Source organism: Rhamphochromis longiceps, linkage group LG7, assembly GCF_057381845.1.
Source record: "Rhamphochromis longiceps isolate RC_006_pf linkage group LG7, R_longiceps_female_GT1.1, whole genome shotgun sequence".
Classification (NCBI taxonomy): domain Eukaryota; kingdom Metazoa; phylum Chordata; class Actinopteri; order Cichliformes; family Cichlidae; genus Rhamphochromis; species Rhamphochromis longiceps.
Window position 1 is genome coordinate 26,028,607 of NC_140563.1, and position 12,845 is coordinate 26,041,451.

A 12,845-nucleotide genomic window follows, 5' to 3' on the forward strand; every position below is an offset into this window, starting at 1 on the left:
ATGAGATCTGTCATAAAAGGAAACAAACACCAGTTAGGTTTGAGGCCCTGATATTGATATTCATCTTGCTTGGACAGATTTGTGCTGATGCCAGACTTATTGCTCTTTTTCTGTCTTCAAAAGGGGCAAAGTATAAAAGATGGAATTTCATTAATGAAATCATTTCTTAATTTTCCCAACATTTTCTTGTTCTTACCACATTCCAACATTTCTTTTGTATGCATGACAACAAGACGGGCTTGCCCCTGCATGTTCACGAAGTGACGACTTCAGTATTTAGCCTCACATGCAAAGACACTAAATTCCTTTTGCAGGAGCAAAAGTTTTTATAAAGCTACATTAATAAGAGCACTTATTAATAACACCATATATCCAAACAAAATTCCATCTTATAAAATCTTCCAAAACAATAACTTTTGGAAGATTTACAAATGTTGCAAATACAGTTACAAACACAATAAAATTGCTAAATCTTCATCAACAAAGTTTTTTTTTTCTTCAAATTTTCAATTTTAGTTTTATTAAACTTGATGAACTAATGATACATATTCTTGTTAGTAAATGTAAGAGAAGTTGGGTTAAGTAATGGCAGGGTGCAAGTCTTTAGAGCATCTTATTGATTCAATGCTCAAGATTATTTTTCACACAAAGCGATTTCTCCAGGATTTAGTTTTTTCCCCATGCTTTGCAGACAGCAGTGAAACCTTATGACTTGCTCTTTTTTTAGCAGAAGATGTGTTGTGTTCTCAATATACTGAAGAAAAAGAGCTGACTAAGCAATTGCTTGGCTTTCCCTTTGGTCTTCCCTTGTTGTATAACAGAAATGTAGCTACTCAGTAGGTACAGTTAATGTCTCTGATGTTCTCAATTCACTTGGAACAGTTACAAAGTTACAAGAAATATTGATAATAACAAAATGTTTCCACTCTGAATTGCCAAAGGCTGTAGGGGGATATCTTTTTATCCTTAAGAAATGAAATCATCACTTGAAAGTATTTTGTATTTACCTTGGTTACCTTTGTTTAATATAATTAAAATGTTTGTGTTGATCTGAAATATTTAAATGAGTTGATTGCAACAACTAAATAAATGTTAAATGGACTGCTGTTTATATAAAGGTTTCGTATTCTACTTCTACTTTACTATACTAGCAGTCACCTATGGTGATAAAATGCCCATCCCTACGAGTTTGAAGGCAATGTTTGGGCTCAAAAGGTGGTTTTAGTGTCAGGCTTCCAATTAGGTTATGGTTAGGTTTAGGCTGAGGTTTAGGATTAGGCATTCATTTTTGATGGTTAGCGTTAGGATAAGCGGCTAATGTGTGTGTGTGTGTGTGTGTGTGTGTGTGTGTGTGTGTGTGTGTGTGTGTGTGTGTGTGTGTGTGTGTGTGTGTGTGTGTGTGTGTGTGTGTGTACTTGCGTTAGGAACCACTAGTAAGCCTGCAGTGTCAGAGCGAAGTGCTCTACTTTGGTGAAATGGTATTATGAGGTCTTTAAGGTAAGATGAGGCCTGATTATTTAAACACTTTGTATGTGAGGGGAGGGATTTAAAATTTGATTCTGGATTTAACAGGGAGCCAATAAAGAGAAGCCAGTATGAAAGAAATATGCTCTCTCTTGCTAGTACCTGTCAGTGCTCTTTAACCATCTATTCCTCAAATCTACATCTCTCCTAAGAAGAAATTAAGCCTTTGGATCAAATGCAGCATTTTGGATCAAATGCAGGCTTTTCATGGAGTTTTTAGGACATCCTGATGATAATGAATTTCAATAGTCTGTTGCCGGTTAACCTGATTAGTTTTCAAATGTTCATCCAATTGTTTTTTATAGTACAATTTACAAAAAATCTAATTTAAAATGAGTTAATATTTTTTTAACATTGTGTTTCTTCTCAATTCAAACATTTAATATGTTTGTTGTTTTATTGTGAATAAAATATGGGTTCATGAGATTTGCAAATCATTAAATTCTGTGTTTATTTACATTTCAGTGTTAAAGCATTTTGTGAACTGGGTGTAGTTTTGCAAGGACCATCCCTGGGATTAACATAGTTTTAACAGTTATTAAAAAAAACCTTGACCTTAGAAAATGTTTCCTAACCCACATAATGACAGTTTTATTTGAGTTCTATTTATTCAACACTACACTCTTGCCAAGTTATATTTAAAGTAGAAAGCATTTCAGAGCTGCTGGCAAACTTGACCCTATAATAAATCCCTACTAAACTCTCAATCAAACTTTAAATATAAACATGTTAATCAGGTAAATGAAGTCTCATTAATTATGTACTTACTTGTTCTGCGGGTCCAATTTGTTTTGGTCCAAAGTAAGCCCTCAGTGAGTAATTAATACCCGTTAGTCTCCTCGTTAAATAAGCTCTTGCAAGTGCTTGAATTATAGGTGGAACAATTGTGGTAGCTTGTCAGAGCTGAATGATCTGCTTCCTTGAGGTGTTCCCTCCTTTTTGGGCTGTCTTGATGTGTTCCAGGTTCCCTCCTTACTGCCTGGAGGAAGATAGCTGAGGAACCTCTGGGTTGAGAACAATCTGTCCTACCGCTACCACTCGCAGACAAAGTCTCTGTCCAGACACGCAAAGAATGTGAGTGTTTGAACTTGGTCATTTGTTTGTGGAAATGTAATAAGAAGGAAATCCACCTTTAGGTTAGTTATCAAAGTGATAAAATGTATGGACCAGATGGCTGGTTTCACCAAAGATCTTTACTCATAACAACAGATTTTGCAAAGAAAAGCGTCTGGACTTCTTTAAGTTGCTTGAAGACGTTTCACCTTTCATCCGAGAAGCTTCTTCAGTTCTAAGGTCAAATGGTGGAGAGTCCCAGATATAAACCTAGTGGGAGTAACCCCCCACAGAGGGACAAAAGGACCCCCTGATGATCCTCTAATCGCCTGAGCCAAGGTGTGAAACTGGGTGTGGGTCCCAATCAGCCAGAGTTTCGGGTGTGTTCATTGTGAAACCAGGCCCCACCTTATCATGCGAATTCCTGAGGTCAGATGGCCCAGGATGTGAGTGGGCGTTAAGGCGTCTGGGAAGGGATCTCAAAACTGGATTATAGATGGTAGAGAGTTGGTGTCGTAAACCCCCGCCTCTGTTCAAAGATGGTCGCTCACAGTGGACATAGATGGCTTCTTTCACTCCTCTTTCAAACCATCTGTCCTCTCTGTCCAAAATGTGAACATTGGCATCCTCGAAAGAGTGTCCTTTATCCTTAAGATGCAGATGGACTGCTGAGTCTTGTCCTGTGGAGGTGGCTCTTCTGTGTTGTGCCATGCGCTTGTGAAGTGGCTGTTTGGTCTCTCCAATGTAGAGGTCTGAGCATTCCTCGCTGCACTGTACAGCATACACCACATTGTTAAGTTTGTGTTTTGGCGATTTGTCTTTCGGGTGAACCAGTTTCTGTCTGAGCGTGTTGCTGGGTCTGAAATGCACCGGGATGTCATGCTTGGAGAAAACTCTCCTGAGTTTCTCTGATACACCGGCTACATAGGGGATGACAATGTTGTTGCGTCTGTCCTTCTTATCCTCCCTCGCTGGTGTCTGGTCTTCTTTTCTGTGCTTCTTTGCTGACTTTAAGAACGCCCATTTAGGATAGCTGCACGTTTTGAGTGCTTACTTTACATGTGTGTGTTCCTTCTTTTTTCCTTCAGGCTTAGAGGGAACATGTTCTGCCCGGTGGTGTAGGGTCCTAATTACTCCAAGTTTGTGTTCCAGAGGGTGATGGGAGTCAAAGTGGAGGTACTGGTCCGTGTGTGTGGGCTTCTGGTAAACTTCGATGTTGAGTTTGCCGTTCTCTTCAATGTGCACGGCGCAGTCCAGGAAAGGCAAACAGTTGTCCTTTGTGTCTTCCCTGGTGAACTTGATGTTTTTATCCACAGCGTTAATGTGCGCAGTGAAGGATTCCACTTCTTGTGTCTTGATTTTGACCCAGGTGTCGTCCACATATCTGTACCAGTGGCTGGGTACTGTTCCTTTGAAAGAGCCAAGAGCCTTCCTTTCCACTTCTTCCGTGTAAAGGTTGGCTACAATAGAAAGACAAAACGCCAAAACACAAACTTAACAATGTGGTGTATGCTGTACAGTGCAGCGAGGAATGCTCAGACCTCTACATTGGAGAGACCAAACAGCCACTTCACAAGCGCATGGCACAACACAGAAGAGCCACCTCCACAGGACAAGACTCAGCAGTCCATCTGCATCTTAAGGACAAAGGACACTCTTTCGAGGATGCCAATGTTCACATTTTGGACAGAGAGGACAGATGGTTTGAAAGAGGAGTGAAAGAAGCCATCTATGTCCACTGTGAGCGACCATCTTTGAACAGAGGCGGGGGTTTACGACACCAACTCTCTGCCATCTATAATCCAGTTTTGAGATCCCTTCCCAGACGCCTTAACGCCCACTCACATCCTGGGCCATCTGACCTCAGGAATTCGCATGATAAGGTGGGGCCTGGTTTCACAATGAACACACCCGAAACTCTGGCTGATTGGGACCCACACCCAGTTTCACACCTTGGCTCAGGCGATTAGAGGATCATCAGGGGGTCCTTTTGTCCCTCTGTGGGGGGTTACTCCCACTAGGTTTATATCTGGGACTCTCCACCAGTTGACCTTAGAACTGAAGAAGCTTCTCGGATGAAAGGTGAAACGTCTTCAAGCAACTTAAAGAAGTCCAGACGCTTTTCTTTGCAAGCTCCTTTGACTACGATGACCTGGATGACTGAGAACCTTCACAGACAACAACAGATTTTAAATGTTGTTTTTACATAACAAAAGAAAGGGTATATTTTAAATTGTGCCAAGTAATTAAATTCTGTAAACTGTTTCTACAAATTACTAACTTTGATTAACACTAGTCATTTTATACAGACCCATAATGTTTCTGTTTCAATGTTTCTTACGCATACTCCATGTAGTTTCACTCACATATATGTATACTTGTATGCTTTTTATTTTATTTTGTTTATTTATTTGTTTTCCCCTTGTTGTGTATTGTTTTCTCTTCTTACCTTTGCACCTTTGTGGTCCACCTACCCAATTTCATTGTGCAAGAAACTGCACAATGACAATACAAAACTCTAGGTCCAAGTCTGATTTTAAGGAAATCTCTTGTTTGGTTAAGATTTGAAACCCAATAAGTCTACAGTACAAATAGTCTAACCTTTGTGGAACTATACACGGATGGGAATCAAGAACCAGTGCCCAGTAGTTCAGAGAGCACGATGCCATAGTGCAAACTGGATCCAGGACAGAAAGCAGCACACAGACAGCATGCTAACATTAAGCTAGCAAAGAATCCAGAGTAAAGTTAAATCTGAGCAAATGCTGATCTCACCCCAGCAGCCAGACCCTGAACTTCAACAGCTAAAAAAAATGATGATCCTCTGTTTCTACCTGTTCAGGTTTCTACAATATAAGCACTGTGTTACAAAGACTGGTTTTCCTCTGCTTTGTGACCATACTTAGCTAATGAGAGGAAGATAATATGTATGTCCTCATTAGGATAGGGATTTGTGCTGGTGTGTGGGACTGTAACTGATAGGTTTATATTCTTAAATTATAATTGTGAGACAACATATTTAAGTTCATTTTACATAGAAACAGTGATGTAATGTACTGCATTACTGTAATAAAAATATTCTGTATAGTATGTGTAATACGTTACTCTTTTGAGAACCAAAAAAATGACCCCAAAAGTGATCTCAACAAAGAGGGGAAATACCTCCAACATGCAAAAGCATTTGACCACATAGCAGGCAGTCAGTCTGCAAAATAGTAATATTGTAATTCTGTTTAGCAATCATGATTACAACAGTGAGAACTGATAAGAGAATTGAATTGATAATGGAATCAGAATGGCTAAACTCTTATCGATTCCCAGCCCTAGTTCTTTAGTTGTGGAAAAAATCTTAAATTTTTGAAACAATGTAATGTTTATTTTTATAATGTTGAGTTTCAGGTTCTTGGGAGGCCGATAGTGTTCTGTTGTGTATTCTTCTATCTGTGTATGCTTTTACTGCATTACATGTTTGGGATCATTGCCATGCTGTAAAAGGAAACTTTTGTCAGGCGGGACAGACTCAGGCGTAGACTGAGGAATACAGTTACACAGTTCTTTATTAAGCAACACCAGGTGCTCTAGATACAGGTGGGGGGAAGGTGGGGGTTTCCAGGGATCCACTGGGTTAGTGGAAACGGGATCGCCACACTCACTCAGCTCCTCTCGCTGCTCGCGGGGAATTCCTTCCTCACACTCAGGGGATCCAAGGTTCATGATTCGGGACAGGTCCAGGAAATCTATTTACAAAGCTAGCACTAGGAGAACCAGAAGTTTGCAGAGCCGAGCTTTTACTAACATGAGTTACTCAATATTCCAGCGACGAGTAGCTCAGCGCTCCTGCCTTATGAAGAGGCCAGCAAACAAAGTGATGAATCACAGGTGGGTTATTAACTGCAGGTGTGTAGGTGAAGGCGAGAGCCCAACATGAGCTCTGCCCAGGCAGGGCGATAGTACCGCGCGCGAGAAAGCAAAAGCCAAACCAAAATATTTGTAGCCGCGGGGCTGACCGGGCAGGCGCAGGGACTGTGGCAGCTGTTTCAAATCACAGTCTTTCCAAAATCTGACTTTACTTTTCTGGATTAAGTAAAGTCCAACATCATTAATCCAACATCACTAGCTGAAATGCAGCCTCAAAGCACAACAGAGCCTCCTGTGTGTTTTACAGATGGCTGTAGACAATCACTGTTTAACCTCTCTTTTGACCTCCTACTTACTTATTGACAATAATGTTTAGCAAACATTACAAATTTGGTTGTTGTCTAATTTGGCATTCTTCTGCCTTTTATTCCCATTTCCCTTTGTTAAGAATGGCCTCCTGATAACCACCCATGAACTGTGACCATTTCTGATGAAGCTTTAACTATGAATGGATCAGCTGAAGAGCCAGAAACATCTCCCAAATTCTGTATTAGGCCCTTGCTGGATTTTCCTTTTTTCTTAAGGACATGACTTTTAGATCCTGTCCTTCTGTTGTACATTTTTCATACATTAAAATGGGAATAAATTAAAATAAAATGTTTTTACAAAATATAATGTGGCTACATATACATTTTAAAAGGAGTTCTTAGCTAAGTTATATTTCTCATATTTCTTATATTTTGTTTTGTTTTTTCTTTTTCTTGTATTTTGTACACCACAATTGCTTCCTTTAAAAATGTCCAGGCACAAGGACTAGACTGAAAATCACTGAATAAGGAGTCAGTGTCCAAGGAAAATCTTTAAAGACCTTCAGAAAGCCTGGAGAACTTTAAACATTTTTTTAAGGAGTATGGAAAAAATAACATATTTGGTCAGTCATGGGAAAGTTAGGATTAAGGTGCAAATTTATGTGTTGCAAATCATTTTTGTAGGTTGTCACCATTAGTTGTTTTTTTCATAATGTGGCTTAGAAAAATTTACTTTTAATCCCGTTAATAAACCTGGTAAAGTAGCCATATACTTAAAAACATCTATCAAACACAAAACACACTCATTCTCTTTGTGACACTCGTGTTTATTTCATTCATCAAATCATTCTGATTTACAAGCACATGAATAAGATGCTATAGAAGAATGATGTCACTGTTCTGAGGACATGAATATTTGCATGTATTTGTATTGTTGTTGCTCTGCTCATGTCATTTATTAAGGAAATGTCTCCATTTTTTTTGTATTATTTATTATTATTTGTTGATTCATACACTCAGCGGCCACTTCATTAGGTACATCTGTTAAACCACCCCATACTGTTAATGTGTCATCAGCCAATTAGGCCAGCAACTGAATTTAGGTGTGTAGCATGGTCAAGATGACCTGCTGAAGTTCAAACAAAGCATCAGAAGGGGCACTTTTTCTATTCTAACTGATCACTCAAAGCAATTTTAACTACAGACCCCAATTATACACTGATGGATGAATCTGGGCCAGATTCAAAGTTCAAACCTATATGACTGGCCTATTTAAATTCATAAAAAAAAATATGACTGACAGTCCTGCTCAGATGTTTACAACACAGGTAATGTTTAAAAAATGTCTTTCCAAATAGAGTCTTTGTAATGTAACAGACAGACGCTTCATCTACTCAACTTTAGATTAAGGTATATTTTTCAAAATTCAGTTTAGTTGAGCTGAGTTTAGTTTAATTAAGGCCCATTTACTTTTAAATAGTTAAAACTGAAGTTTAAAGTATAGCTTGTCTTAACAATTATTATTATTGTTGTTGATGTTGTTGTTATTAGTATTAATAGCACTATGTTTTGAGGGAATCATTTACTTACATTCCTTTCTGTTTTTGGAAAATAGATGAATGATAGATAATCACATGAACGAATTCTACTTTCCTCACACATTAAATCCAAATGAGTTTCATGGTGGTTGGGTGTACTAGTTTGGGAGAACAGTTCCGCCCTGCGTAGCACTGACAGGTAAAGTTTTCAGCCCAGGCACTGAGGTCAGCAGCAGAAGGGAGGCCAATAGCCACATACTTCCTATCAGCTCGTATGATGTGGAAATGGGTGGGGTTTAGGTGCAGGTAGTGGCGAGAGTTGTTGCTCTTCCGGACACAGCGGCCCTTCCCCTGACACAAGACTTCGCTGCAGAGCTTGGCAGCTGCAGTCACATTAGCAATGTAAGGGTTCAATGTGGATCTCAGGTACTTGGACAGAGCATCACAGGACGCCTGCAAAGACAGGAGTTTATATGAGAGGTTCAGGTGTTCAAAAAGTATGTACAAAAAAAATCTTAGAACTTCAAGATGAATGTCAGCTAAAATATTTTATTGGGGTAATTAAAGTCCAAATAAAACATATTGCTTAATGGATGTTTGTGTCCAAAGGAGGAACGTCAACTGGACTGAGAACACGGATAGTGGCAGTAAGACCATCTAAATGGTCTGTTTTATTCTTAATTAGAATTTGCATTCAGTTGTGCCACTTTAAATTGGTTGTAAGACAATAAGATATTGTGATTGTGTGAACATCAAATGACAAGAAAAAGAAATACCAAATCAAAAAGCGGCTGCAGCAAATGAAGCTGCAATACCTCTTTCACATGTCTGGTAAACACAGATAAACAGTCACAACTGTTAGTTCCTCTTAAGAGAGGAAACAAAGGCATGTTAATTATTTGTTGATGCAAGGCTGGCCAGTTGTGTTCCTGTTTTCAGACCTGTGAAGAGTTACTAATATAGAGTTTTTATGGCTAAAGACAAATGCAGAAACTTCGGGTGGCTCGTGTGATACTTGAAGTCTTTTCTCTTCTCATGAAACAAACAAACACTGGATTTGCAATGTTGAGAAGGAATCACATTGCTCAGCTGGTAGATTTTTAATGCTGACTTGTCAATATTGTGTTGAGTTAGAATATCCCTTAACCTTCCTTCCTTCTTGGGACCTTTTTGTGCCACTGCTATGTGTTAAATGGCTGCCATTTCCACTGTGTTCAGTGGAATATAACCAAACTTGCCACAGGATAGTTTTTACCTGTCAATGTTAATATTCCAGTGTGAATTCCTTAAATCAGCCTAAAATGGCTGAGCAGCAGAAATCCCCACACCCATCACCCTGGGGACCATTTTCTGCCCATTGACTTCCATTATAAATGCTATTTTTCAACCCCAAATTATCATCATATGATTTTATTTTTTCTTCTTTTCTTGGATGTCAATGAAGACTCAGGGCCTTGAAGTTTTAATTTTTAAATTGCAAAAAAAATAATGGCAGGTCAAAATGTATGTTGGTGCCAATCTTTGGTCCATCTAAAGGCCTACTTATAATGACAATCACATATTACTTCAACTGGTTTTTTGTGGAAATATTTAGTTTCGTTTTTTGGTTTTTGGGGCTTATAACACAGGGCGCTCATGTAATAACACTGGGATTTGAAGGGTTAAAACAACGAAAATATAATTAAAACTTTACATGAATATTTCAGGGAGAAGTAGTTTTACAAGGTTGGCTAATTTAAAGTGGAATAAAATATGGATATATGGTCTTTTTATGGCGTGGCTGAGAATGGTCCCTAGGGTGATGGGTGTGAGTTTTTTAAAGGATGGCAGGAGGGTTAATGATAGGAGATCTGATCAAAACATCCAGTAAATATCAGTAAGCTGTGAATTACCTTGTTGTTGTAGTCTCTGGCACCTCCCCATATTATGACCCCAGAAGCTCCAAGTGCTGCAGACTCTCCGATCGTGCTGATTAGATCTCTCTGAAAGAGCAGGAACGAAACTTTTTTTTTTAAATAAAAAGGCTCAAAGTAATTTAATGCCCTATCCTCGAGGCCCCCAAAACACCCCCCAGCTTCTCTCTCATTCACATCTTTTAGAATCCAGTATAGAAAACCTATAGATAAACCTTGGTAGAGTTGATATAAGGTACTACAAACTGTTCAAAGTGAATGAACTCCAAACCTTCATCACATTAGAGTTCTAAATTGAGGCCTTCATTCTCCTTTCAGAGCAGTATTAATTGATGTTTTTATGTCATTTTCAAAAGTTTTTAAAACATAAATCTTCATTTGTTGAGTTGTTTTTCTGTTGTGTTCTTGTGAATGCTTTTTGCTCTTACGTGAGAAATTTAATAACTATTTAGGTTCAAATGACAAAACCCTCATGTGATGGGCTGTTTATTGTAATCATAAAGATGAAGTGAATGATGTGCATAAATGTGATTTTAACACAAACACTCACCCTGGTCTGAAACTTTTTGGTCTGATCCCGGTACAGTGGCCTGCAATAGACATAGACTGGCATAACGTAAGGACGTTTAGGCAATGCTGCCACCCTCAGAGCCTCAAGAACACGGTTACGAACAAAGAGCGCAGCCCGGGGAGAGTTCCTCAGATTCTGGTGAAGGTAGACTGATGGGAAGAGAGCTGTGCTGCGTTCCCACAACCAAAGCATCTGGTTGTTCTGCTTGTGGGTCTTGTGGGAGCACTCTCCCGTGTAGCCAAGCTTGTTCCATCCATAGTTGTAGCAATCAGGAAACAGGTAGAAGCCCCATCGGCGGTTTGGACGCTCACCAGTACCAAGGCTAATGGTTTTTTCCATGAAGTGACGTCCAGCCCGCTGGAACTGTTTCTTTGCCAGTTTAAGAATTTGCTCTAATGATAAAAACGGGAGCATCTGCAGGGTACGACTGATGGACAATTTCTGATAAATGCGTTTTGAACCCCAGTTCTGGTCCCACAGGGGGCGCCAGGATTCCCAGTCAATGACAGCCAGCCCAGGAGAAGAATCCTGGGAGATGTAGTGATCTATTTGTTTTTGGGCTCTGGCCAGGTGCTCTGTCAGGTTGCCATTTTGGGGGACCCCACCGCTGTAGAGCTTATGCTTGACAGAATCAGCTCTAGGGTAATGACCAAGGCGGTCCTCATAGAAGATGGTGAGAAACTGGCCTGGCACAGCTGCGGGTGTCGTCACTGACTGGAAGGCTGCAGTGTCCAACGGGATGTGAAGACGTTTACAGTGCTCGACTGGCGCGTTCCATATAGCCACAAAGGAATGGTTATTGATGAGCGGTGGCTCAGTTGGAGGTAGGGCAAGGGCTAAGGTGATAGATCCAATTACACAGAAGCCAACAGAGGAGAAGAAGGATGGGGCCATGGTAATAGGTCTGGACAAGCAGGGCAGACAGTGGATAAAAGTCAGCAAACATCAACATAAATCACAGCTATTTTTGACAAACTCTGCTTTCTCTTTAAAATAACCAAACTCCGTCTTCTTAAGATGGGCTAAAAGTGGGAACTTTTGATCACATTTGAAGTTATTTGAAATATGACTCTCGGTGAAAGATGACTTCATAATTTTTACATCTCAAACAATTAATGGAGAAAACAGTTATTAGATGCTCTATTAGATCATCAGTGGATACAAAATAGTTCTGAAAGAGCTCCACTTGAAGCTGCAAAAGTTAAATACTACTTTTATAATATGAATATAACAGGACACAAAGCTGTTTCTGCAGTTAGAATGTAAGATACTTCCTCCATTATTATTTTATGTGTGTGTGAAAGAGAAATACGACATAGCTCTGCTACGTGCATGCTCTGTGCTCAGAGCTTAAAATGTCAGCAGTGGCCCCAATTTATGTAAATGATCATTATCAGCAAAACAGGGAAAATTAGAAAATTTTAGGTGCTAGAACGTACACATAAGTGCTTGGAATGATGAACCAAATCTCGAAGTTCACCCAGTGGCTGAACAATCTGCTCTATTCACCTACAGTAGTGTAAGGACACTCCCTGCGTGTTCAGAGTTCAAGTTCACTTGCCTAATCATCATCTGTAGGGGAAAATTTATGAAAACAGACTAATTGTAGTCCCTAACAATTTCATATGTTCATGCCATAAACTTTTATTTCATTATATATTTAAAAAATATTCATATTTATGACTAATTCTAAACAGCATATCATTTTAAAAATGATATTGTGTAGGAGAACTGAACATGTTATCAAGTCATGACTCGAAATGCCATTAATACACATTCTAAAAAATATTTTAAAAAATATGATTTATTTAATTTTAGTGTGACTTACTGATCTCTAACCAGGAACAACAACAAAATAGATTTGGCCTTTTGGACTGAGTCCTTTGCAGTTCTTCTTTTTCCTCTTGATCAATAACCATTTATACTGACAAAATTAACTTTTTGTTTGTGGATGATACTATTTGTAAGCAGCAAAATAGTCATTTACAGTGGATTTGGAATGATAAAAGTGCTAAATAATGATATAAAATAAAGATATTTGTAAAACCTTCCTTCATATTTGGTGTTCAGATAGAGCCCT

General features: G+C 39.1%; 1 protein-coding gene across 1 annotated transcript; it reads right to left on the minus strand.

Annotated features, from left to right (window-relative positions):
• Nucleotides 1–7,984: 7,984 nt before the first annotated feature.
• Nucleotides 7,985–11,781, minus strand: LOC146665406 (hyaluronidase-like). Its single transcript, XM_085411143.1, has 3 exons — nt 10,745–11,781; nt 10,174–10,263; nt 7,985–8,734 (listed from the first exon to the last, which is right to left on the minus strand). Exons 1-3 carry the CDS (start codon nt 11,657–11,659, stop codon nt 8,405–8,407), a joined length of 1,335 nt encoding a protein of 444 aa, XP_085267269.1. The 5' UTR covers nt 11,660–11,781; the 3' UTR covers nt 7,985–8,404.
• Between the last annotated feature and the right edge of the window lie 1,064 nt (nt 11,782–12,845).

What these genes read in the sequence shown, in the direction of transcription:
- LOC146665406 (XM_085411143.1), bottom strand. Translation starts at nt 11,659, where the DNA reads ATGGCCCCATCCTTCTTCTCCTCTGTTGGCTTCTGTGTAATTGGATCT. An exon ending in CCAAAAAGTTTCAGACCAGG is followed by an intron (nt 10,264 to 10,744) that starts GTGAGTGTTTGT and finishes CTGCTCTTTCAG; the next exon opens with AGAGATCTAATCAGCACGAT. An exon ending in CCAGAGACTACAACAACAAG is followed by an intron (nt 8,735 to 10,173) that starts GTAATTCACAGC and finishes CTGTCTTTGCAG; the next exon opens with GCGTCCTGTGATGCTCTGTC.